Source organism: Astyanax mexicanus, chromosome 17 (assembly GCF_023375975.1).
Source record: "Astyanax mexicanus isolate ESR-SI-001 chromosome 17, AstMex3_surface, whole genome shotgun sequence".
NCBI lineage: Eukaryota > Metazoa > Chordata > Actinopteri > Characiformes > Acestrorhamphidae > Astyanax > Astyanax mexicanus.
Window position 1 is genome coordinate 44,812,769 of NC_064424.1, and position 24,382 is coordinate 44,837,150.

General features: G+C 37.7%; 1 protein-coding gene and 1 long non-coding RNA gene across 10 annotated transcripts in view; one reads left to right on the forward strand and one right to left on the reverse strand.

The window, feature by feature from the left end:
- Positions 1–13,675, forward strand: part of vav2 (vav 2 guanine nucleotide exchange factor) — a 280,115-nt gene extending 266,440 nt beyond the window's left edge. For 2 of the 7 annotated variants that reach the window (XM_007253942.4, XM_049466142.1), the window contains exons 14-30: positions 646–731; positions 1,297–1,429; positions 1,851–1,865; positions 2,126–2,235; positions 2,326–2,427; positions 3,290–3,378; positions 4,407–4,420; positions 4,613–4,634; positions 5,406–5,533; positions 6,709–6,780; positions 6,879–6,940; positions 7,881–7,997; positions 8,102–8,189; positions 8,282–8,405; positions 10,031–10,117; positions 10,514–10,668; positions 11,031–13,675. In XM_007253942.4, coding sequence (XP_007254004.3) covers positions 646–731; positions 1,297–1,429; positions 1,851–1,865; positions 2,126–2,235; positions 2,326–2,427; positions 3,290–3,378; positions 4,407–4,420; positions 4,613–4,634; positions 5,406–5,533; positions 6,709–6,780; positions 6,879–6,940; positions 7,881–7,997; positions 8,102–8,189; positions 8,282–8,405; positions 10,031–10,117; positions 10,514–10,668; positions 11,031–11,078 — 1,452 coding nt within the window. In that variant the 3' untranslated portion in view covers positions 11,079–13,675. The remainder of the gene's footprint in view (positions 1–645; positions 732–1,296; positions 1,430–1,850; positions 1,866–2,125; positions 2,236–2,325; positions 2,428–3,289; positions 3,379–4,406; positions 4,421–4,612; positions 4,635–5,405; positions 5,534–6,708; positions 6,781–6,878; positions 6,941–7,880; positions 7,998–8,101; positions 8,190–8,281; positions 8,406–10,030; positions 10,118–10,513; positions 10,669–11,030) is intronic. The other 5 variants (XM_049466143.1, XM_049466144.1, XM_007253944.4 and 2 more) reach the window with 5 other exon arrangements.
- The window catches only part of LOC111193949 (uncharacterized), a 37,284-nt gene extending 16,865 nt beyond the window's left edge, over positions 1–20,419 (reverse strand). For 2 of the 3 annotated variants that reach the window (XR_007425002.1, XR_007425001.1), the window contains exons 1-3: positions 20,221–20,419; positions 18,498–18,604; positions 852–937 (exon numbers count right to left, since the gene is read on the reverse strand). This is a non-coding gene — a long non-coding RNA (uncharacterized LOC111193949). Of the gene's footprint in view, positions 1–851; positions 938–18,497; positions 18,641–20,220 lie in introns of those variants that run through there. The other variant, XR_002650828.2, reaches the window with a different exon arrangement.
- Between the last annotated feature and the right edge of the window lie 3,963 nt (positions 20,420–24,382).

The window sequence follows — 24,382 nt, forward strand, 5'->3', positions numbered from 1 at the left end:
AGATTGTCCTTTGCTCTTAAAAAATTCTCTGCAAAGTTATACACAAGGTTTTCTTCACCCAGTGCTTCATCTGCTGTGAACATTCACTGTTATAACTAGTTAGCTCCAGAGAGTGAGTATGTTTTAATTCGGTGTTAAATTAAAACGAAATCAGTGTCTCCTGTCAGCAGAGTGAGTGTGGGTGGTGGAGTTTAGTTAGGAGGCGAGTGCTTTTCTTATGCACATGCCTAAGACTGTGACAGTGAAGAAGCTACAGGCAGAGAACAGAGAGAATGTTTTCTTTATCTCTCCCTCTGCAATGGAGGGAATAGAAACAGCATTTCTGATAACAGTGGAGTCTGGTATGGGGGTGTGCTACAGAGTTAATGAAGTTGGAGAGTGTGTGCTTTAGTCATTGCACCAATTGATATGAGTAGCTAGATGTAGATGTGTTTGCATAAAAAAAAATCTGAATTCTAGTCAGTTTAAAATGCAGCACCTCTTGGTGCATCTGTAGAAGGTTGCTTTATGTAATTCATCGTCCATGAAATGAAACTTTGGCCTTTACAGGTAACAAGTTGTGGCTTTTCCAGGAAGCAAGAGAATATATAGCAACGTTGTCTTTGTGTGTGTGTGTGTGTGTGTGTTCGTTCATCTCCACTGCAGCAAGTGAAACTGGAGGAGTATGGGAGGCCAAAGATAGACGGAGAACTGAAAGTCTGCTCTATACTTAACCGGACCAAACAAGATAGGTAAGTTAAAGGGTTTCAGTATAACATTTGGATTACTCTAACATGCCAAATGACAGGAACTGGTATTACGTCTCATGACCTTTAGTTTCCATGGGAAATGGCAAATAACACTGCACTGACCTGTGGTACATGTGCAGTCTCTGTTCAAGTTGTCAGTCCTGCCACTGTAATACTTCCTGTTACGCATACCTGGTACACACGTGACACTGTGGAATGAAGAATGTTAAATTTTGGCACTTTCTAAACTTTGGAAATATCCTATCCATCTGTCACTCACTACCATGTCTTATTGCAATAAGCACACTGTCCGGTGCTAACTTATTATTTTGACAATCAGTGCTTGAAGTTCAGGCCAGCCTATTTTTTTCCAGTCACACAAGACCATATTTTAATCTCAGTCAATGTGACTTCATGAATAGTTTGTAAAATTTACTGTAGATCAATGAAGCAGTTTTAAAACATCTCTGTTGGGTGTACATTGGTAATACTTCAAGCACCGTTGACAATGAAACCCAGGAGGTTGCCTATTAACAATGATTTTCTTGCCATGTTCTTCTGATTTTAGGTATATCTTCCTGTTTGATAAAGTAGTAATCGTGTGCAAGAGAAAAGGCTACAACTATGAGCTCAAGGAGATAATTGAGCTCCAGCTTTACAAGATGTCTGACGACCCCATGAACAACAGAGACATGAAAAAGGTAGAGGATCTTCAAGCCGTTTCATAAGTGTTCATGGAAATGCTCTGGAGGTGTTTTAACAATATCTGCGCCTACATTTCTTCAAATGGATTGTGTTTGGTTTTGATTTTCCTAACATGAGGCATGGGGGATTTAATGATTATATGGTGTGAGTAGATTGCTGATGGATTGTGCTCATATAATCTCATCCTTTAAATGTACGGCATGGTGCTTCTTCTAATTTGAAGTAGGCCAATCATGAGTAATGCACTGCACTCCTTTATACTCTGGAGAGTATACAGGCGTGGATTTGTGGGAAAAATATCCCTTTTCCTCAAATCTAATATACTGAAACGCTGCATGTATAGGAGATTGCATGAGTAACTGGGTCTCTCTCTGTCTCTCCCTCTCTCTCTGATGTTTCTTTTTGCATGCCTACCAGGCCAGTGGAAAAATGGTAAGCTAAAGCAAATCTCTGCTCATGTTCTTGTAGCTGTGTGATTTATGTATGGATCAGTGGCTGTGATTGCCTGTCTTCGCTCTGATAGTTGATTTGTGTTCTGTTGTCTTAAAAGCCACACAGGAATTACTTTTGTTTACAACAAACCAAAGATTTGTTTCTGACTCTATAAGTTTTGGTGTTTTTTCTTACATAAAAACTCCTTCCCTGATCTATAACTCTTCTACTGTCCTCTGTCCACCCCTGACACCATGCAGTGGTCCTATGGCTTCTACCTGATCCACTTGCAGGGCAAGCAAGGCTTCCAGTTCTTCTGTAAGACAGAAGACACTAAGAGAAAGTGGATGGAGCAGTTTGAGATGGCCATGTAAGCAATGCAGCTATAGCTACTTTAAGAATAATGTTCAATCTAACAAACAGCTGAAATACTTTTGTTGTTGCTCAATCTGTGAACCAGGTCAAACATCAAGCCAGAACGAGCTACAGCCAACCAGCACAATTTCCAGATGCACACTTTTGAGAAGAACACCAACTGCAGGGCCTGTAAGATGCTGCTGAGGTGAGAAGATGCCCACACACACGCACATCGTCGCTGTCCTATGAAAAACACATATCTCCATTTTTGTCGGCTTTTAGTTTACTACATAATTTGAACAGACAAACTGTCCAAACCACAACATAGTCAGATAACCAGTTTCTGAGAGTTAACATCATATTATAGATAAATCACATGACAACAGTGTGTAGCTTAGCTTAACATTGGATCAAGTCTCAGATTTAGCTGTAAGTGAAGACTAGGAGCAGCAAGCTTGCCTGGTCATGCAGCATTGCCAGTGTAGTACTGAACACTTGAACTTTACAACACGAGTGCTAGACTGCTTCAGACTTTAACCCATGTTACGGCAGCTGACCCAAACTCTATCCTAGGTTCTGTTTGGAATTGATGGACTTTATTGACCCATATAAACCAGCATTTCCGCAGTGACCTAAATCTGACATTGTGCAGCCAGAGAGGACCAATAGGCGAAGTGGCAGCGGACAGCTAATTATAACACGGATGTGTCCAGCGCGGCTGGAGCACTGCTGTTCTAACAGTGTACTGATGACTCGCCCTGAGAGCCAGCACATACAGATTGTGCAGTGTGTAGCAGGGAGTGTTGGACTGATGCAGGCAGTATGTTAGGCTGTGAAAGTAGATCAGTCAATGGTCCAACAGCCAATGGGAAATAACTGTGATATGGTGTTTCTCCTTGGAAGCTGATCAGAGTTTTGAATGCAGGCCAGCTGCAATCACAGATGCTTCATTATCCATGAAAGCCCTCCTCGTTCTCGATCTCTCTCCCTGCTCACACACACACACACACACACTACATGCAGTCTCTCTCTCTCACACACTTTCACTCACACTCTCTCTCCTGCAGGGGGATCTTCTACCAAGGATACTACTGTTCACGATGTGGGGCCGGAGCCCATAAGGAGTGTTTGGAGGTCATCACCATCTGTAAAATCAGTAAGTGTCCCATAATAACATCTGCCCTAATGGTGTTTGGATATATGAGAGAGATCTTCTAGAATCAGAGTTTTAACTGTGGGCCATGGGCTCCAGTGCTTGACCCCCACTGCTAGGAAGTCACTGGCCAAAAAGTGTACTTATTTTATTTTCTTTTTACAAATTTAAAATGTGATAGATACATAGTCCAGTTAGAATATCATAATCACCTCCTTATTTCTAGACACTCTGTCCTTTTTATCAGCTCCACAAATGTGTCCCTCTGTTTCTCTGCATACTTTCTTACACTCTTTTTACCCTTTCTTCAATAGTCAGGACCCCACAGGGGAGACCACCACAGAAATGGTTCACTTGGGTGGTGGATCTTTGCTGCTGAGAATAACAACCCAACCAAATAAAAGCTGTAAATATAAAACTACGAAATGCTCCTATTTGCTCAGTAGAGCTGAAAAATAGACAGTAACTGTAGAACCAAGGAAGTGATCACAATATTCTGAATGGACTGTTTGGTTAAGCTCAATTGTTCAGTTAAATTCTCAAATGTTATTCAGTCTATAGGAGTTTTGCCCATTAAGGATAAATGGTTAAAAACAGGATTTTTTTTAAGAAGAAAAGATACCTGCAATGGCAATTCAAGCCTGTTAAACAGTGAGTCACAAGTTGCAAAAAGTAGAAATGTTGTTTTGTCTATACTTTCTTAGACTCAAGAGAACTCGAGACAAACGTCCAACTAAGCTCCTTTAATATATTTACATTCTACTAAAATACATTATTTTAAATGGGCATATATGCAGCTGAAAAAGGGGGTCTAGTTCATTCCAATTTTATCAACTGTAATGTCAATATGGCTTTTAGAAATATGAAACCAGTACTTTTACTTAAGTAAAAAGCTTGAGTTGCCATTTTATCTTTTACATAAGTGTTTCCAAACCTTAGTACCTATACTTCTTTCTGAGTAATGAATGTTAATACTTTTGACACCTTTGTAAAACCCTTTCCTTATCTGTTTCCTGTTTTTCTCTCTCTAGGTCCTCATGATTTGGTAAGTTCCAAGTATCTTCTTTCATGCAGACAGAATTCACACTAAATTTAAACTTATTCCCCTCCATTTCCTACCTTCTGCTCATTTCGTCCCATTTTGCACACAAGTTCACACACAGAACAAAGTCTAAAAAGTTAAAGTTGTAAAATCACTGAAATATTAATGCAAATCATCTCCTCTATATCTGAACAGGAGCCTGGACTTCCACCGTCAGGTAAGATATGAGCATGCACCACTCTGAGAGCCTCTCAGCTTGCTGCTCATGTAGAAATAGGGTTATGTCTTATTATAAAACATTTAGGCACTGCAGTGTGCACTGCTTCAACTTGATTCTCTGAAAAGTGGTTTAAAGAGTGTTTGAAAGGTCTGCTCTTATTTACTGCTAGATGTTCTGTAGCTCACTGCTGCCATCTAGTGAGCGGCATGCTGTGCATCAGGCTAAAAGGAAAAGCGGATTTGTAGTTTTTTTGAGTGCTTCAGGATTATGGCTATCTCTCTGTGGCATGAGGAGTCACGCTATACATACAGGCAGGATTTTAAACATTCATTTACACTGCATTAACCTAAAAAGCACATTTTTATTCACACTTGTATTTATGAAGTATTTATCAATAACATGTAGATAATTATTGATTAGATATGTAATAACCATTTTGTTGTTGAAATTTAATGGTAATAATACACTTAATGACACTGAAATGCCAAGGTACAAATCATGCGACAGCAGTATGTACATTAATTATGAAGAGTCACGTAATGGGATGGTTTGGAAATGCCAACTCCTGCATAAGTTGTGAGGTGTTATCTTGAGACCACTGTGCGTGATAATGACCGTGATTAGTGGCAGCTGGTTGAATTGTCTGTGTTAACAAGCAAGGGACATATCCCACAAATCAAAGCAGTTATGCTGTTAGACATTTACTTTTTCTATGAGTAAGCACAAACACGAGAGGAAAATTGCATTATTATGTGTGTGTTTTTGTAGGTCCAAAGATGGTAGCCATCAGGAACTACCATGGTAATCCAGCCCCACCAGGCAAAAGCCCCCTCTCCTTCCAGACAGGGGACGTCATAGAGCTGCTAAAGGGAGACCCAGACACTTCGTGGTGGGAGGTGAGCGGTCACTGTGGAATGTTTTGCAGTGTCTCTTGGCTGTACCTACAAACCTGTTTTATAGGATTCAATCTGCCATAGCTGCCACTGTTTGCAGGATTAAAAAAATGTATAAAGTCATGACATAAATGCGTGAAAGCCTTTTGACTTTTAAAGGTTGCAGTGTTAATGCTAATACTAAACTTTAGACCTAGTTTACACCTGGTCACTTAATGTGGCTAGTATCTGGATTGTTTCCTGATAAGGTTTTTATACAGAAAGGCATTTACACATGCCTTTACCTTTAGTACTAAATTTGCCGGATGCGTGGTGGTAATCAATGGTGTCTTGGTTGCATCTGTCTTTCAAGAATTTCTGTATCAGGGTTATATATGGAAATGGCCAAAGCATTAAAAAAAGTGTAAACATGCTCAAGACAAACAGATATAAATCCCATCACTTAAACCACTTTAGATTTAAAACTCATTTGATTTACATGTTACAGCAGTGTAAACACTCTAGTCACTCTAGTGCACACTCGGCAAACGAAACCCCTTCCAGTTCAACCAAAACACCAGTAAATCCCAAACATGCAATGACTGTTTTTTGCATATTATTTCCCCCACAGTGAATTCAGTCTGAAATGCATGCGGCAAAAACCTTATCAGGTTACAATACAGATACCAGCACCAAGACGTATTCAAGTGAAAATGGGGTCTTATGCTGCATTTTACTTACCTCAAATGTTCCTGTAAAATCGTTGTTAGCATCATCTCAGGTTAGCAAAGAGATACCACTTGGTAACAATGCATTATACTGTCTATAGGATTGATGAAATGAGTACATTAGATATAATCCTATATAAATAACTTAAGATGCGTGAAGTGTAATGGAAGAAACCATAAAGTCTGTTTCTACTGCGTATGTGTAATTTTGTATATGTTATTTAGCAATTAACAATAAAGCAAATAAAATAAAAGTATTTTTTAGTGTTATGACCTCTATTGTGTAGAGGTAAAATTTAAGCTTTACAAAAAAACAAAAACAGACTAAAAGTAATGGGCGAAATAACAGCAATTATTTATTTAAGCTTATTTACTTATTAGTGTGAGGCTGTGTTGTCCAGACATTGCTTCAAATAAATGCCAATTTATGCCAATAATGTTCCAATAATGTTCCAATAATGTGTTTCTCAGGGAAGGCTCATTCAGACCCTGAAGACTGGCTATTTTCCCAGCTCCTGTGTGAAGCCATGTATAGACCCTAAGGTATGTAATTGAAACCTCATGATAAACGTCTTTATTCCAAATATGAAATTCATATAACTGCAATTTCACTCTCTATCTCCCTCTGCCTTGTCCTTTAGCCTTTCCTATCTTGTCCAAGCCGCCAGGCCTCAAGAGAGATGGATTATTGTGTTTATCCGTGGTATGTCCATTTATTTTCTTATGCTCCAGTTTGGGTTTTATATATTTTGCTTTTTGTTTTCCTAATGCACAGTAGTTGACTGAAATGGAGGGAAGAAACGTGATTAAACCTGTTTTCAGACATTTTAACCTCACTAAAATTCATCAAAGACTAATGCATTTATGACCTGAATCAATACTGATGATTGATGAATGTAAACACCTTATGCAAGTCACATCTTTTTATCATGCCCTTACCCTTACATAAGACCTACAGTGATGAATGAGGGGTTAGCAGGCTGAATAAATGAGTGCGCATCTATGTATGTATGTGCTGGTGTATTGTGCACTTTTGTGCCAGCAAAAAGGTAAAAAATATATTTAAAATGGCAACTTAAGGAAAATAAAATCTGATATTCCTAATTATTATTTTTCTTATGACTTTTGCAGTGCATCTCATTTTGCAGAATGAGAGAAATCACTATTATTTTATTAAAAGAAAAAAAATAATGAAACATTGACACAAATACACTAGTTACTCCACAGGAACCAACCCCACGGGGTACCACAGCAACCCCATGTGGCACCCATCTACCTAGCACTATGCACCCATCTAACAACACCATAGTAGATTTCTGAAATACACTTGTAGTACCCACCTTGCCAATAACTTAACATTGTATTAACTGATTTTCATACCATAGCAGCCCCTTAACAACACCAAAGCAAACCTGGGTTACAATAACAACCACTTAGCAACAGCATAAACTACTGGAATAGCATGTCAACAACTTTACATCCAATTAGCAACAGAATAGCAACCCCCTGCCATACTACAGAAACCAATAGAAATCACTTTGGCTATGCAACCATTCTGTGTTACTTTTCTGTGTTAAGTTTCATTGGACAGCAATAAAAAAAAATAGTGAAAAATATTGAAGAGACATGTACATGCTGTGCAGGTTTGCGGGAAACATGGAACGGCAGCAAGCCGATAATCTCCTGAAGTCTCACAGTAGTGGCACGTACCTTATTAGAGAACGAACTGCAGAAGCCGAGCGCTTCGCCATCAGCATCAAGTAAGTGACTAAAGCATACCTGAGTGTCAAGTTTAAAGTATTTTCCCAATACTTTTAATGTTTGTCACAGCTGTATAAAATTGCAATTCACGTTTCTTCACCAGGTTTAATGATGAAGTTAAACACATCAAAGTTATAGAGAAAGACAACTGGATTCACATTACAGAGGCCAAAAAGTTTGAAAGCCTACTGGTAAGAGCGCTAAACTGCGAAATTCACTTTATGGAGATGCGAGTTGTTTTAATCCATAGTAAATATGTATGTTCTTGTGTTTTTCCTAATAGGAGCTGGTTGAGTATTATCAGTCTCACTCACTGAAAGAGAGCTTTAAGCTGTTGGACACGACGTTACGATACCCTTACAAGTCCAGAGAGCGCTCCAATTCTCGTGCTAGTACACGATCTCCAGGTAAACACTCTGGTTTTAACTAGTTTCTGTCTCTTTACTTCTCTGTGTTTTGGCTATTTAACAATGGCAGCCTTTTTGTCTGCTCTTTTGCTCGTACTTGTTTCCTGCAAAAAAAAAAAAACTATAAAAAACACTGGCCAGCTGGATTATCAGCATCGAGCATGTTTTCTTCTGAATGAACAGCTACAGGGGTTATGAATGTATATTTTATAATGTATTTTCATGCTGTAAGCATGGTGGTATTTTGCAGTTTTTAAATAAAATTTTAGAGAAGCTGTTGTAGTATAAAAACACCATTACATGTATAAAATCTGATTAATCACGACACTGCTACCCTACATGTCCAGTTGGCATCATGCCTAAAGGGCATAGAGGGGTATTAAACCCCTAAGCATTAAGCTGTGGACCCTTCCACAGACCTTCCCTTCAATAACAGTAGAGACCATTACTTCTACTACAGAGGTATAGACTCTTTAATATCATTGATTTTTACAGAAATTATAAATAGCAGGTGTCCCAATATTTTTGTCTATATATTGTATCTAGTAGTCAGGGTTTAAAGACAGCACACTAAACCACAATGGCCATCTTTTTAATATAATGTCAATTAAAAATGGCTGATGTATTTTTGAGAATCAATACTGTATTGCAACATGTATTGCAATAATTGAATCAATATATTTAAACCCATACTTAAAAACACAGCTTCTAAGCAGCTACCACCAGCAGACAGGTTTTTGAGCTCGACCTTTTTTAGCAGGGTTGTTGACACACTTCAAAGAAAATGATTGCAGCAGCTGGTCACGCCCCCTGCATGCTGCATGCCACGCCCCCTATCATTTCACCTGTCAATCAGCCGTGGCTTGCGTGACCAGGAGCCGCCCCTCCTGATTGAGCAAGAGGATTGGCTCTGCCTTTTGGCTGCAGGGGGAGCCTACATTACTGCCAGCTGAATGGACTGTGTTTAACACATGCAGCATTAGATCTGTTCTAAATGATTCTGGCCACCCTCTGCCCAAAACCCGCCAAGCTGCCTTTGTTCACCTTCCAGCCAAGCCTAACTGGCCCTCGCCGAGGCCTTTATCAAAACACATGGCTGTGGAATGAGCGGAGACAATGCCCGTCTGCTGCTGAGGGAGGAGCGGAGGAGAGGGCTGCTATAAGGGAAAGGTCAGCAGCTTGTGTCCAGTGCAGGAGTCAGCTCAATAAGACTATTAACACGTTATCATCATGGCAGGGAACATGCATCCCTTTCTGTGCTACAGTGTGATTCTCTAAAGCTTCAGGCATAAGAGCAGCCCTGCTTATATAAACACAACACACGCATGATAAAGGAGGATTAAGGTCATGTGACAGTTAAAATCTTGATGCGCTATGACTGAGCTTTCTTTTTTTGCTTCTCTTTTCTCCTCTTATCTGTTCTCTACTCATCTGTTTTTTCTTATCTTTTTGTTTGTTTATTTTCTCTTCTCCCCTCCTCTTCTTTTGACTTGTATTGTTTACTCTTCCCTTGTCCTGGCATTCACGTCTTTCTCTTTAATCCTTTCTTCTTGTCCCACCCTGTTCTGTTCTTCTTCTGTCCTTTTGGTCTCTTCCTTTCTTTTCTTCTCTCTTTTATGTCCTAGCAGCCTCCTGTGCTTCCTACAACTTCTCCTTCCTCAGTCCTCAGGGCCTCAACTTCTCTTCTCAAAGCTCTGCCCCCTTCTGGTCAGGTACTGCTAAGCATCTGTCTCGCTTGCACCATCTCTCTCTCTCACACACACACACACACACACACACACACACACACACACACACACACACACACACTCTCTCTCTCTCTCTCTCTTATTGTCCTTTCTATCCACTCTCTCACTGTAGAAGCAAGACCATGCAATCGTTCATTCTTCTCCATACTCATCTTTCTGTGACCACCTGATCTCATCTCTATCCCCTGTAATGTATTGCAGTATTGCAAACCCCAATTCAATAATGTAACCGTCCATCGATTGTGCTACCCTTCAACGCATGCAGTCCATCCACACCTCACACCTGGGTCCTAAACCCTCACAGTTATACAGTCCATCTCCCTTTCTGTTTGTTAATTGATCTGCTGTGGGTCTGTGCAGTTTTCACGCCCCGGGTGGTCAGCACGGCAGTGGCCAGGTATAACTTTGCTGCTCGAGACATGAGGGAGCTGTCTTTGAGAGAAGGGGACATCGTCAAAATCTACAGCAAGATCGGAGGAGACCAGGGCTGGTGGAAAGGAGAGGCAAACGGAAGGGTAAGAGAAAGACTAGACAGCGTGTATATGAAAAAAAAAGAGTCATAAATGGGATTTCTGAACCCAATATGTTAATGTTTTGTTTTACATATAAAAAAAATAATAAATGCTCACATAGTCCACCCCCAATACACATTACACAGCTTAATCCTGTACAGTACGCATGTATTATTGTATTTTTTTCTTTTTAGTCTCATTGTTAGTAATTATTTTCGTTTTTTGTATATACTTTATTTTGTGTATAATGATATCCTTTATTGTTTGCACAAAAGTAAACGCGCAAACAGGGAGAAAAAGAATAATGCTTTGGTGAAACCTGTTGTTTTTATGGGGAGTAAACTCTGCTCTGTTTCTGGTTTTAGATTGGCTGGTTCCCCTCGACGTACGTTGAAGAGGAAGGCGTGCAGTGAGGCTGTGATGGCATGGTTTTTCTACAATCAGATCACCCTCCCGTCCACGGACCTCCAACAGAGGACTAATGGGTTCTGTGGAAACACATTGTGGAATACTTTTTTTTTTTTTTTTTTTTTTACACCGTGAATATTTGTTTTCCGATTTCTTTGTTCAGTATGTCCGAATCTGCTTTTCCCTTCTCTTTTTCTTTGGATCTTGTGATCTCTGTGAAGAAAACTGGATGGATTCTTTCCCGTTCCTTTTTAAGGGGCTGCTGGAGAAAATGTGAACAGTCCAGAGTCTACAACTTTGCCTTGGACACGCCAAACCTTCAGCTTTTTTTTTTTTTTTTTGTAAAGATAGTTATAAAGATTTCTGTGGCCAACAGATAGAGCTGAGGGTGGGCCTGTATAGATAATTTATTCCAGAGAAGTATCTATTAAAAAAATGAGTGATGGAAGTTTATTGTTAAGAAAGTAGAAGGAACAAGGAGAAGATGCACTTTTGCGTTCCTTTACAGAGAGAACTTGCCTTAGTGCTTATACCAATGCCTTGGGGGCTGAAATGGGGCACTGGTGGAAACGTGCTACATGGAAATTTCTGCACACATGCACACACACACACACACACACACACACACACAAACAAACATGAACACACCTCTGCCCTGTACAGAATAAATGGTGCCTTTGAAGTGCAATCCCTGTCCTCAGACCACTCATACAGGTGCTTTCTGACCCCGGAGTCAGACGAAAAGACAGACAGCCCTTCAGGCAACAGGACAGCTGAGACGCCCTGATTGGCTGAAATCAGACAACCCAAACAAATCTGCTCTAACACAAGAGAGGACAGTCGTCCGGAAGCACTGGAACTATCGCCAAATAAACGTGTACCGTATCAGTACCCAGAACCGAGTCTGGACAATGAAGACTGTCCTCATATGACCATAAGAGGAGCAGCAGGCAGAACTGACACCAACACTAAATCTGTAGAGCCTGATCACAGATACTGGTGTCCAACTGCTTACAGGAAGAAATGACTGACAGGCTAAATCAAGGGCAAATTCAACAGTATACAGTATATTGCCAAACACATTTGTTTGTTAAATATTCACAGAAATTTAAATCACATCATTAACACACTGGTTGATATAATAATTATCATTTGCAGTTTACACTATATGCCTAAACGTTTGTGGACACCCCTTCTTATAATGCCTTCAGCATTGCATAGATGTTTAAACGCACACAGTCCAATGTCCAACTGCCTGTAGGCCTGGCACAATATCTGTTTTCTTTTTGCAATATATTACTGCAGAAAAATAAAGAATACACTGATTTTTTGCTTCACAAATATAAAAGTCCATATGACTTATGCACAATGAGTAAAATAAAGCAACAGGTCTAACTGCCAACAGAATAGGACTCTAAAGCATATATGTGAACATGAATCTACTAATCAACTTTTAACTGAAACTACCAAACAAGTTGGACATCTGAGGTAAATGGAAAAACAGCAAAAAAAAAAAAAAAACTTAATTTAGCTGTGGAGCAGTGGACCTGTGGGATTGGAATGATAGTGCTCCATCCAATACTTTGGGATAAGGTGCAGTAGAGATTATCTAATATGACCTCATTAACACCTAAATACTGTTCCTGAGTGCAAACAAATCCTCACAGCAACACTCCCAGGACAGTAAAGACAGTTACTCCAAATAAATCAACAAAAACACTTATCCTCTGATATCAGAAGAAACAATGAATATATGAAGCAGGTGTCCCATTACTTTTGTCCATATAGTGTATCATTGTACAGTATCTTGCCTTATTGATTGGTTGACACACGGTGCTGCAGTGGTATGTTTTTAATCTCTGGGTTCACGGTAGGATTCTCAATGCAGCTGCTGCCAGTTTGGAACCCCTGCTGTACCCGCGAACCTCAGCCATCAAGTGCACTTTATCTGTTAAATGGGATCTGAGATCAGACAGGTTTTAAGAGGGAAAAAAAGGTTTATCAGAAGATTTGAGTTTTTATGGACTGACTGTTCTTCTGACTGTGTCAAAACCTGAGCACCATCTCTTGGACTCCTAATCCTCAAGCAACTAATGGTCTTTGTTTCTTCTGGTGGAGAAGAAGAGGTTCACCACTCTGTCTCTTCACTCTTACACCAGGGGTGTCCTTCCTCCTACAGCCTGTCAATACTCTATAAATACCTGCAAACTCATTCCTAGGTGCACTGATGTTGGTCCTCCATGTAATCTACTGAAAACTGTTACATGTTGCTGTGGTCCATCAACAAAGACTGACCATATTTCACACAGAAGCGTAAAAATGGACGGTGTCTGTCTGTTCAATAAGAAACATTCACTGGTCAGCTTGAGGCTGGGTGGAGTTCTTAACAGTGGTGGAGGAGAAGATCTCTGCTTTCAGCCTGGGCTGTCCAATGGGATTTGTTGCTGTTTGTGTAGTGGACAGAAATCCATTGCATGTGGTCATAGATATTATAACTCTTGTCGATGATCCAAAAAAAATTGAAATTGTGTACTTTTTTTGAATGGTCAATTATTTCCAAACTGAGGTCTATAATGAAATAAATATTTCTTCTTTTATGTAACAGTGGCTGGATTATTATTGATGTTATTTCCATCATGTTTTTCCATCTGTCCATTCATCCAAGGCAGGAACACTCCCTGAACAATTAGTTGGATCAGTTAGGGTAAAATTAGGTTTGGAACCAAAGTCTGGTAGAACATACAGTATTAGTCAAAAGTTTGGACACACCTTAAATTCAGTGTTTGTTTTTATTATTTTAAAATGTCCTACATCGTAGATTAATGCTACAGTCATCCAAACTATGAAAAAAAAAAAAACATGGAATTATTTAATAAACAAAATTTCTAAATAAACTAGAATGCTTTATATTTTAGATTTTTCAAAGTAGCACCTCTTGCTTAGATGACAGTCTTTATGAGATGGAGTCACCTGTAATGGTTTTCAGTTAACAGCTGTGCTAAACTCATCAAGAGTTAATTACATGCATTTCTTGCCCTTTTCATCTGTTTAAGAGCATCAGTTGTGTTGTGAAGATTTGAGTAATGTTCTAATCCATATTATGGCAAGAACTGTACAACTAAGTAAATCAAAAAAAAAAGTCTAAGACATTTTTTTTTGGTTTGTTTAACACAATTCTTTTTGTGATGCTTCATATTCTGAATGATGAAAAAGGAAAAACAATGAATGAGAAGGTGGTACTGGTACTATATGTACAAATATTTTAACATGAAACACATCCAGGCATAACGGCTTATAAAGTTCCCAGTACTGAGCTCTGGAATGATGGTGCTCCATCTAGCACTTGATGGTGTATAACACCTTTGTCGCTGAGTGCAATCAAATTCTCACAGCAAAAGTTCAGGGAACTGTGTTCTCTGGAATGATGGTGCTCCATCAATTACTAGATGGTGTAGTACAACTTTGTTGCAATCAAACACACAGCAATGATATGATCAGGAAACTGTGTTCTGTGGAATGATAATATTCCATCTAGTACTTGATTGTGTACTACACTCTTCTCTGAGCAGTAGACACAGTTAATTTAAGAAAATCAAGAAAGAATACATGATCAGGTGTCAAAATTCTGCTAAGTCTGTTAGTAAATCAAGTCCAATTTAATAGTGTTAATCTCTGCACTGGCCACAAGAGGGAGCTACAAACACTCAGTGTTTTAGGGATTGGCTGATGAGTAATTTGGAGAATTTCAGAGAATCCAGAGAATTTAAAGAGAGAGCAGAATACCAGATTTGAGAATGTATTCCAGATTGTCAAAAACTAGGGGTTAGTTAGTCTAAAAATGCATGGATACACACTAGTACACGTTTTCAAAACATTTCCACAAAGAGCTAAAGGCATTGGAGGTTACCACAACTGGTCTGACGATTACCATATAATTTCTGCATAATTCAGCTAATTTATCCGACATTTTATATTCCAAGGTAGCTTTGTTATGTAAAAGATACTGGTGTGTGTCTGTAACTGGTTGAATTTGACACTTCTACAGGTAAATAATAAACTGGTGTGTGTTCGTATCTGGCTGAACATGTAGTTTCTACAGGTAAAATAAAATGAAAACTAAATATGCTTTACTTACTCATATTCTTTAAAACCAAAAAATATAACTGCTGCAATAAAAGCTTATTTGTGTGAAAAAAAATATATAATGGAAACATGACATCAGAAATAAAGTCACTGATGTGTGTCAGCTGAACGTGAAGCTTCTATCAGTAAAATAAACTGGTGTGCGTCAGTAACTGGCTGAAGGTAAAGATTCTACAGGTAACATAAACTGGTGTGTGTCAGTAACTGGCTGAACATGAAGCTTCTACAAGTAAAATAAACTGGTGTGTGTCAGTAACTGGCTGAACATGAAGCTTCTACAAGTAAAATAAACTGGTGTGTGTCAGTAACTGGCTGAACATGAAGCTTCTACAAGTAAAATAAACTGGTGTGTGTCAGTAACTGGCTGAACATGAAGCTTCTGCAGGTAAAATAAACTGGTGTGCGTCAGTAACTGGCTGAAGGTGAAGCTTATACCGGTAAAATAAACTGGTGTGAGTCAGTAACTGGCTGAATGTGAAGCTTATACTGGTAAAATAAACTGGTGTGAGTCAGTAACTGGCTGAATGTGAAGCTTATACCGGTAAAATAAACTGGTGTGAGTCAGTAACTGGCTGAAGGTGAAGCTTATACTGGTAAAATAAACTGGTGTGAGTCAGTAACTGGCTGAAGGTGAAGCTTATACTGGTAAAATAAACTGGTGTGTGTCAGTAACTGGCTGAATGTGAAGCTTATACTGGTAAAATAAACTGGTGTGAGTCAGTAACTGGCTGAATGTGAAGCTTATACCGGTAAAATAAACTGGTGTGAGTCAGTAACTGGCTGAATGTGAAGCTTATACTGGTAAAATAAACTGGTGTGAGTCAGTAACTGGCTGAATGTGAAGCTTATACCAGTAAAATAAACTGGTGTGAGTCAGTAACTGGCTGAATGTGAAGCTTATACTGGTAAAATAAACTGGTGTGAGTCAGTAACTGGCTGAATGTGAAGCTTATACTGGTAAAATAAACTGGTGTGAGTCAGTAACTGGCTGAATGTGAAGCTTATACCAGTAAAATAAACTGGTGTGAGTCAGTAACTGGCTGAATGTGAAGCTTATACTGGTAAAATAAACTGGTGTGTGTTCGTAACTGGCTGAATGTGAAGCTTATACCAGTAAAATAAACTGGTGTGAGTCAGTAACTGGCTGAATGTGAAGCTTATACCAGTAAAATAAACTGGTGTGAGTCAGTAACTGGCTGAATGTGAAGCTTATACCAGTAAAATAAACTGGTGTGAGTCAGTAACTGGCTGAATGTGAAGCTTATACTGGTAAAATAAACTGGTGTGAGTCAGTAACTGGCTGAATGTGAAGCTTATACTGGTAAAATAAACTGGTGTGAGTCAGTAACTGGCTGAATGTGAAGCTTATACCAGTAAAATAAACTGGTGTGAGTCAGTAACTGGCTGAATGTGAAGCTTATACTGGTAAAATAAACTGGTGTGAGTCAGTACCTGGCTGAATGTGAAGCTTATACAGGTAAAATAAACTGGTGTGTGTCAGTAACTGGCTCAATGTGAAGCTTCTACAGGTAAAATAAACTGGTGTGTGTTCGTAACTGGCTGAAGGTGAAGCTTATACTGGTAAAATAAACTGGTGTGCGTCAGTAACTGGCTGAAGGTGAAGTTTATACAGGTAAAATAAACTAGTGTGAGTCAGTAACTGGCTGAATGTGAAGCTTATACCAGTAAAATAAACTGGTGTGTGTCAGTAACTGGCTGAATGTGAAGCTTATACCAGTAAAATAAACTGGTGTGAGTCAGTAACTGGCTGAATGTGAAGCTTCTACAGGTAAAATAAACTGGTGTGTGTTCGTAACTGGCTGAAGGTGAAGCTTATACTGGTAAAATAAACTGGTGTGCGTCAGTAACTGTCTGAAGGTGAAGTTTCTACAGGTAAAATAAACTGGTGTGCGTCAGTAACTGGCTGAATGTGAAGTTTCTACAGGTAAAATAAACTGGTGTGTGTCAGTAACTGGCTGAAGGTGAAGTTTCTACAGGTAAAATAAACTGGTGTGTGTCAGTAACTGGCTGAAGGTGAAGTTTCTACAGGTAAAATAAACTGGTGTGTGTCAGTAACTGGCTGAACACGAAGTTTCTACAGGTAAAATAAAATGGACTCTAATAAAATTTGACTCATTCCTTAAATCAATAATAAATTAAACTTGCAATGGTAAAGAAAATAACTGCTGTAATAAAGCTTATTTGTGTGAAAAAAAAACTACAATGAAAACATGACATCATTAAGAAAGTCACTTGTGTTTCAGTAACTGGCTGAACGTAAAGCTTCGACTTGTAAAATAAACTGGTGCATGTCTAACTAGATGAATGTGAAGCTTTAACATATAAAACATGTAAAATACTACTACTACTACTAATAATAATAATAATAATAAAAATATTTAACTAATAATATAATGAATAATAAATTAACTTGCAATAGTAAACAAATAACTGCTATAATAAAGCTTATTTGTGTGAAAAAACTACAATGGAAACATGACATCAGAAAGAAAGTCACTGTAGGAAACTAAGCTGAACACTAGATGGGAGCATTGAGCCAAGGGTCAAAAGTTTTAAAACACTGAACCATCTTCTAAAACAGTTACACTTGTGTGTCTATATTGCCCAGTATGCACAGCTAATAACACTTCAGTTCTAGTCAGTTAAATTTCTAGTGTCAATTAAACATAAGAGACTAGATAAGCATTGACTTTGTTTGATTATTACTTTCTAGTTATTTGTAACAATGCAGTAATGCATTAGCTGGTTTTTGTTTTTTTTAGTATTTTCCATAAATAGCAAGCGCTAAATACTTACAATTATTTAAAGAAAATAGATTACTAAAGATTATTATAGGCCAATCAGAAGACCCAGGATCGTCTAAGGAGCCAGGGAAGACACTACGCAAGAGACAACACTGCAACATTTCTCCTGAGATTCGGTGGTTCCTGGGCATCCTTTTAGTTGAAGCAGTAATAAAAAAAATGCAATTCAATATGAATATTGTATAATATCCCTCATATTATTACTTATACTACTATTTTAAATTATTTATATTTATCAATAAAAAATATATGATATAAATAGCTATCTGTATCCATATGAAAGTATCCCTTTTCTAGTTTACACAAATAACTAGAAAATGAAAATGAAATACCTTTGAGTTTTAAGGATCAAGTTCAGTCACTATCAGAAGTACAGTATGTTAAATAGTAGGTTGTAGTTGGCTGTGGAAATGTGCACGAGGTCCAGTCTGTAGAAAAGCAAGTGTTTCATCTTACCTCTCTGAAGATGAGGACTTGAAGCTCAGCAACAACAAAAAGGGCAGATCAGTGTTGTCCATGGCACTCCTGGGCAGCTTTCAGGGTCGAAGTTCAGGGAGACTCTCCTTCAAACGTAGAAAAGTCCAATTTGAACACTAGACAAAAAACTGACCTATAATAAATAGGTCATGAATCTCAGTCAATATCAAAGTTTCAACTCAATATGAACAAATCTCTATAATGAATTACAGTATTATTTAACAATGAATTTAACTTCTTTAAAATATTTAAGGTCAAGAAACTGAGGATGAACACGTCAAATATATGTATGAAAGTTACTACAATGAAATGAAATATTAAAACTGCACAAAATAAATAAGATTTCACTTCTCTGCATATTTCTGCATTCAAAGTACATTAGTAAGAAACTTTTATTTCTAATTAATTTTTTTACAAGCTGTCATTTTAATAAATTAATAAAAAAATAAAAATACACAAAATTGTATGGAAAAATAAATTAATTGATGACCACATTTCTTCATGAAAAAGTACAAACTTAACATTATCCCAGAAATCTATTTCCATATTTCCATTCATATCCCTTTATTTGGGGCTTCTTCTGCATTTCTTTTTCTTTTTTTCTTTATTTCTTTCTTTATTTATGTATTTCTATATTTATTTATTTATTTACATACTTCTGCATTTATTTACTTCCACATTTCTTTAATTATTTATTTCTGCATTTGTTTGTTAATCAGCCTGACTAGCTTAACGTTTAACTTTTGTTTAATTCACCAGTGGACCAATTCTGCTTTAGAGCCAGAACAGGACCACCTACCTAATTAACATACAAATGCAGAAATACAGAAATAAATAAATGAAGAAATGTGGAAATAAATAAAAATTTAAAAGTAGAAATGTTTAAGGAAAATAAATAAATAAATAAATAAATAAACAAATGTAGAAATGAAGTAAATAAATTAATAAATAAATGCAAAAATAAACGTAAAAACAATGTAAAAATGTTGACGTAAATAAATTAATAAATAAATTAATGCAGGTAAAAACAAATAAATAAAAAATACATAAAATATATATATACATATACAAATAACTAAATATATGAATTAAATAAAAAAAAAATAAATAAATTATTGTAGAAATGCTAAGGTAAATAAATGCAGAAATAAATAAAAACAAATGTATAAATAAATAAACAAACAAACAAACAAACAAACAGCCAAACAGCCATTTAGGTTTATTCAGGGAAATAGGGAAAAAAATATTCCTCATATAATTTTACGTGTTTAAATACATATTTATTCAGCTCTAAAATTATTTATGTGTATATATATATATATATATATATATATATATATATATATATATATATATATATATATATATATATATATGCATTTATTTATTAATTAATTTGTACTTATGTCATTTTTGTCCTGCATACACAATCAAATGCATCAGTTTGCGCATAAGGGGTTAAACTTCTGCAGCACGCACTGCACCTGTGGCTAAACACGCTAAAAAATCCCCAATAAACATAAAAATTCATATTTTTAGTTGTAACAGATCTCTGTCTTAGGCGTATTCTCTGTTATACGTGTCATAAATATTATTGTATTATTATATAAATAATATTGACACGTTTAAGCACAGGCGTCGCGAGCACTGAATCACTCTAGAAAAACACTGTTAGCTTAGCATAGTTACTTAATTAACTCACCAATGCGAAAACCAGAGATTCCCCGGCTTTTAACGAGCCCCGCTCGCCACAAAGTGCTTCCCAGGCCCAACAGCTCAGCGTTTTAAGCAGACGAGGGCTTTTCTTGCTAAAACTGCAGTTTTTTCACGTAAATCCAACTTTTTCTCACTTTATTGCAGAAAATCCTTCTTCTCACGACGGCTGCTTGACCCCACAGGAAGTAGCTGCTGCGTCACGGTCAGCAGTATTTCCCGCGCAAATTAACTCAGCCAATCACATTATTGGCCTTAACCTGCGGTACTAAAAATGTAAAATATTATCAAAAATAGTAAAATAATTATTTGTGAACTGATTAAAGTTTATTTTTCTCAAATATTTTTGTCTTTATTTATTTATAATATTTCCTCAGCTTCTTATTTAACTTCAGTGTTACTCTAACTATAGTATTTCTCATAAATGGGTTATTTTATTCTATTTATTTACTTTTCTTTTAAGAATTCGTTATTCTTAGTTATAAACTGCTGTGGCTTAATTTTGTTCACTTTTACTAGTAAAATATACTTCACTTAGGCTTTTATTAACCTGGGTTACATGATGAAGCAAAACTATCATTCATGACACGAAAAACAGAAAAAGACTTCACAAACTAAAACAGCAGAAACAGTTAGAAAAGAAAACATAAAGGGCAGAAATGAGGTCCGAAAAAAATATATATATATATTTAACTGCTGACAAAGATGTGAAAATGTGCACACAGTTTTTTCTAATCCCTCATAAAAAATACTGCCATACATATGCTTCCTGTGGAAGTTCTTTCTTCGTATTACGTATTACTTCAAAACAGTGGCTCAACAAAATTTACATTTCCTATTAAATAGTAAATATTTAGTCTAAATCTATAGTTTTAAAAGTTTTCAAATGCTTGCCTCAGAGGTCTGCCAGTACAAATCACATGTTATTTGGAATGACTGAGCTGTAGCAGAAGCAGCCGTTTCTGTTTGTTATACATATAATATGTATAATATTCTATCCAATATGTACAAGTGAGTTTCCACTGCTGAGAAAATGAGCAGCAGGTTGATGAAACCGCTTGTGTTTATGACTCATGTAAAGCATAATGGAGAGCTGTTTGACTCACTTGCCTTTCCTGACCCTCGGTTAGTCAGCAAACTAAGATTAACTGACGATAATTTGAGCTGTGCTGTAGATAATGTGTGACTGGATTCAGTATAGGCCTGTCACCATGACAGTTGTTTTCAAGAAATAAAGAAATAATTGTGATAAATTCTATTATTACCATTTTAATTTATTGTTTTTTGCTATAGCAATGATCCTATAACAGTAATAACATCACAGTAATGCAATTTTGTAAATATACCAAGTACATAAAATATTTTTTAAACAAACTGACACACTGACTGATTAACGTTAATGGGCTCTGTTTGGAAAGAAAACATAAAGGGCAGAAATGAGCTACTACACCAGCTACTAAGTGTGAAGCTTAAAGAACACTTCAAATTCTACTCAAATCCCTTTTTTGATGGAGCACTTTTACTTTTATTCAAGTCTGGGTCTGTAGTACTTTATACATGTCTGGTTGTGAGTTTTGGCAGGTCTGTGCCTGATTTAACTTCATAAACCATACATACCGGTACTCTAAAAAGATGTTACAGAATGATTGCACCCCAATACAATAGCCTAACAAAACAAAAAACACAGTTCTTATATTTTCTCCTCACTAACTGAGGCTATGTGCCTGACAGAAATGTGTTTTTGTGAACATCTCTCTGTGAAATGTTGTAGAATCTTGTGATCAAAGACCTGAGGAAGAGTGATGTATCTGTCATCTCAGTCTCCACGTCTTTGTTCCACACATATATCAAAGCATCTCTCAGTAATGTGCCAGAGGCATCCTGGTTAAACTGAGGCTGTCTGAGAACATGAGCTGATGTATGAAGGGAGGAGAGCGTTAGCTGATTTATTCGACTGTGCTGCGTTACCTGAAGGAACCTAAAAGCTTAACACAACTGCTGAATGCATCATAGTTTCATGGTGATATGCACGGTGTATCAGCTTGTCTTTCCTAATGAGCTCTGTAGTGATTCAGGCTATGTTCACACGGTAAAATGGCCCATTTATTTTATGTAAATAAATTTAAAAGAGGACTATATACAAGTCAATGTTAAGCAGAGTTATTGTGCAAAGGAGCTGATTATTAAACAGTTTAGGCATAATAACTAAAAAAACTAATTAACGTCCCAAGAAAGCACTATTTTTACACCATTAACAAGCTCAAAATAACTCCATGCAATATAAGTAGATTTTTGAGGGCCCTGACTTTTAAAATACACCACTGAGAACTTTGAAAGTGTACAGGTATTTTATTAAAAAAGACAGTTTATACGCTTAAAAATACATAAATGCCAGCTGTTGCTGAAAAATAGTGTTTTAATAAACTATCTGTGCACTTTCAAAGCTCTCAGTGCCTCATTTTAAATGTCAGTGTCCTTAGAATACCACACATGACGTTTGGAGATATTTTGAGTTTGTTAATGTTGTAAATAGTGATTTCTTTGCATGGGCAATGCTATGCCCCATCACTAGCATTGTAAGCCTGTTGGGAGAAACAGCTGAAAGTGCTGTAATTCAGAACACTAGGGGAGAACGGAGGTGGGATATTCGACAAAAGTTCATACTCATTATAATGTATCATTACACCCCAAGTTCATTTCACACTGTATTTCTCCTTTAATCTCAATCTAAATACCCAAAAGCTTACCATAACCTTGAACCTCACACTCATTTCAAACTAGACATCAGTATAAAAGCCAAAAACTTAAATTTAAGATAATAAATAACTTTCTGGACACTGGATAGGCACTCTGATCATTCAGCTTATCTGATTCAGCTTATTTGATTCAGCTTATCTGATTCATCTCATTTGATTCAGCTCATTAACCATTGAATCGACTCCTCATTCACTGCTTCAGGAAAATACACCAATGAGCAGAGCAGGGGGTCCCCAGGATTCACTCTGGGAACCACTGAGAGAGGGTAGAGGGGGGGCATTTAAATACACACACACTATCTCTCTGTCTCACACACACACACACAAACACACGTTATTATAGTATATGACAGTATTGTACTGATGATAGTTCACTCTATCATGTGTGGCACATCAAGAAATTAGAGATACACACAACCACACACACACATGCACACACACACACTTGCACACCCTCCATCCTCCCCTCCCCTCCCTTCTCTCCGCGTGCCTGCTCGGGATTCTGTGCCGAGTTCCTCTAAAGCCAGCGCGAGCTCCCTCCTCTCCTGTTGGATCTGTGATCGCTGCTTCGTGGATCTTCTGGATCTTTGCGTCCGGGTTGCCAGGTATTCTACCTACTATTCACTGCCTATTGATTCAGGCTGATGCATGCATCATTTAAAAAAGAGCCATTAAAAGAAAACCAGCACCAGTTGTCTGACTGGCACACGAGTGATCGCGTGCTCTTTCTTACTCGTTCACTTTACGCTTTAGCTCCAGCACTGTGTGCGTGTGTGTCTGTATGTGTGTGTGTGTGTGTGTGTGTGTGTATGGCTAAATCGCAGGTACTTCTCTCCTCCAGCTCAGAGCATCAGCGTGCATGGGAATTAGACAGGGACACAAGTGGCGCGCGCGCGTGCTTTCCCTGCAGCTCCGGACTCTCATCCACGCGCGGACTGCATACATGCGTGCATCAGGATGAGTTTATATAACAGAATATAAATCATTAATATTGGCTACATTAACTGCGTGCTGGGAGCCTCCACGCTCTCCAGCTGGCTGCACTGTCCTGGGGAATTCGCACGCGCAAAACTGCAGAACAGAAGCAAAGTCTGGTAAACACGCGCGCGCTGGGGGAACATCAGGCTCCATCCCTGCTGAAAACCCCGTCTCAGTACCTGCTTTTACTGGTAACTGGTTCTGGATGGTTTAAGCTGGTCTTTGATGGTCATCCAGGTAAAAACGCGCTCTGTACTGATGAGCAAAATTATAATAGGGTGGTTGACCAGCTAAGATTTTGATTAGCATGACGTGTTTGTTTTTATTTGGGTTTGATTGGTTTTGCTGGTTTATCACCATGATCAGTTAAACAGTGTGACCACACACTGGCTGACAGGGTTGGTTAAACTGGTCATT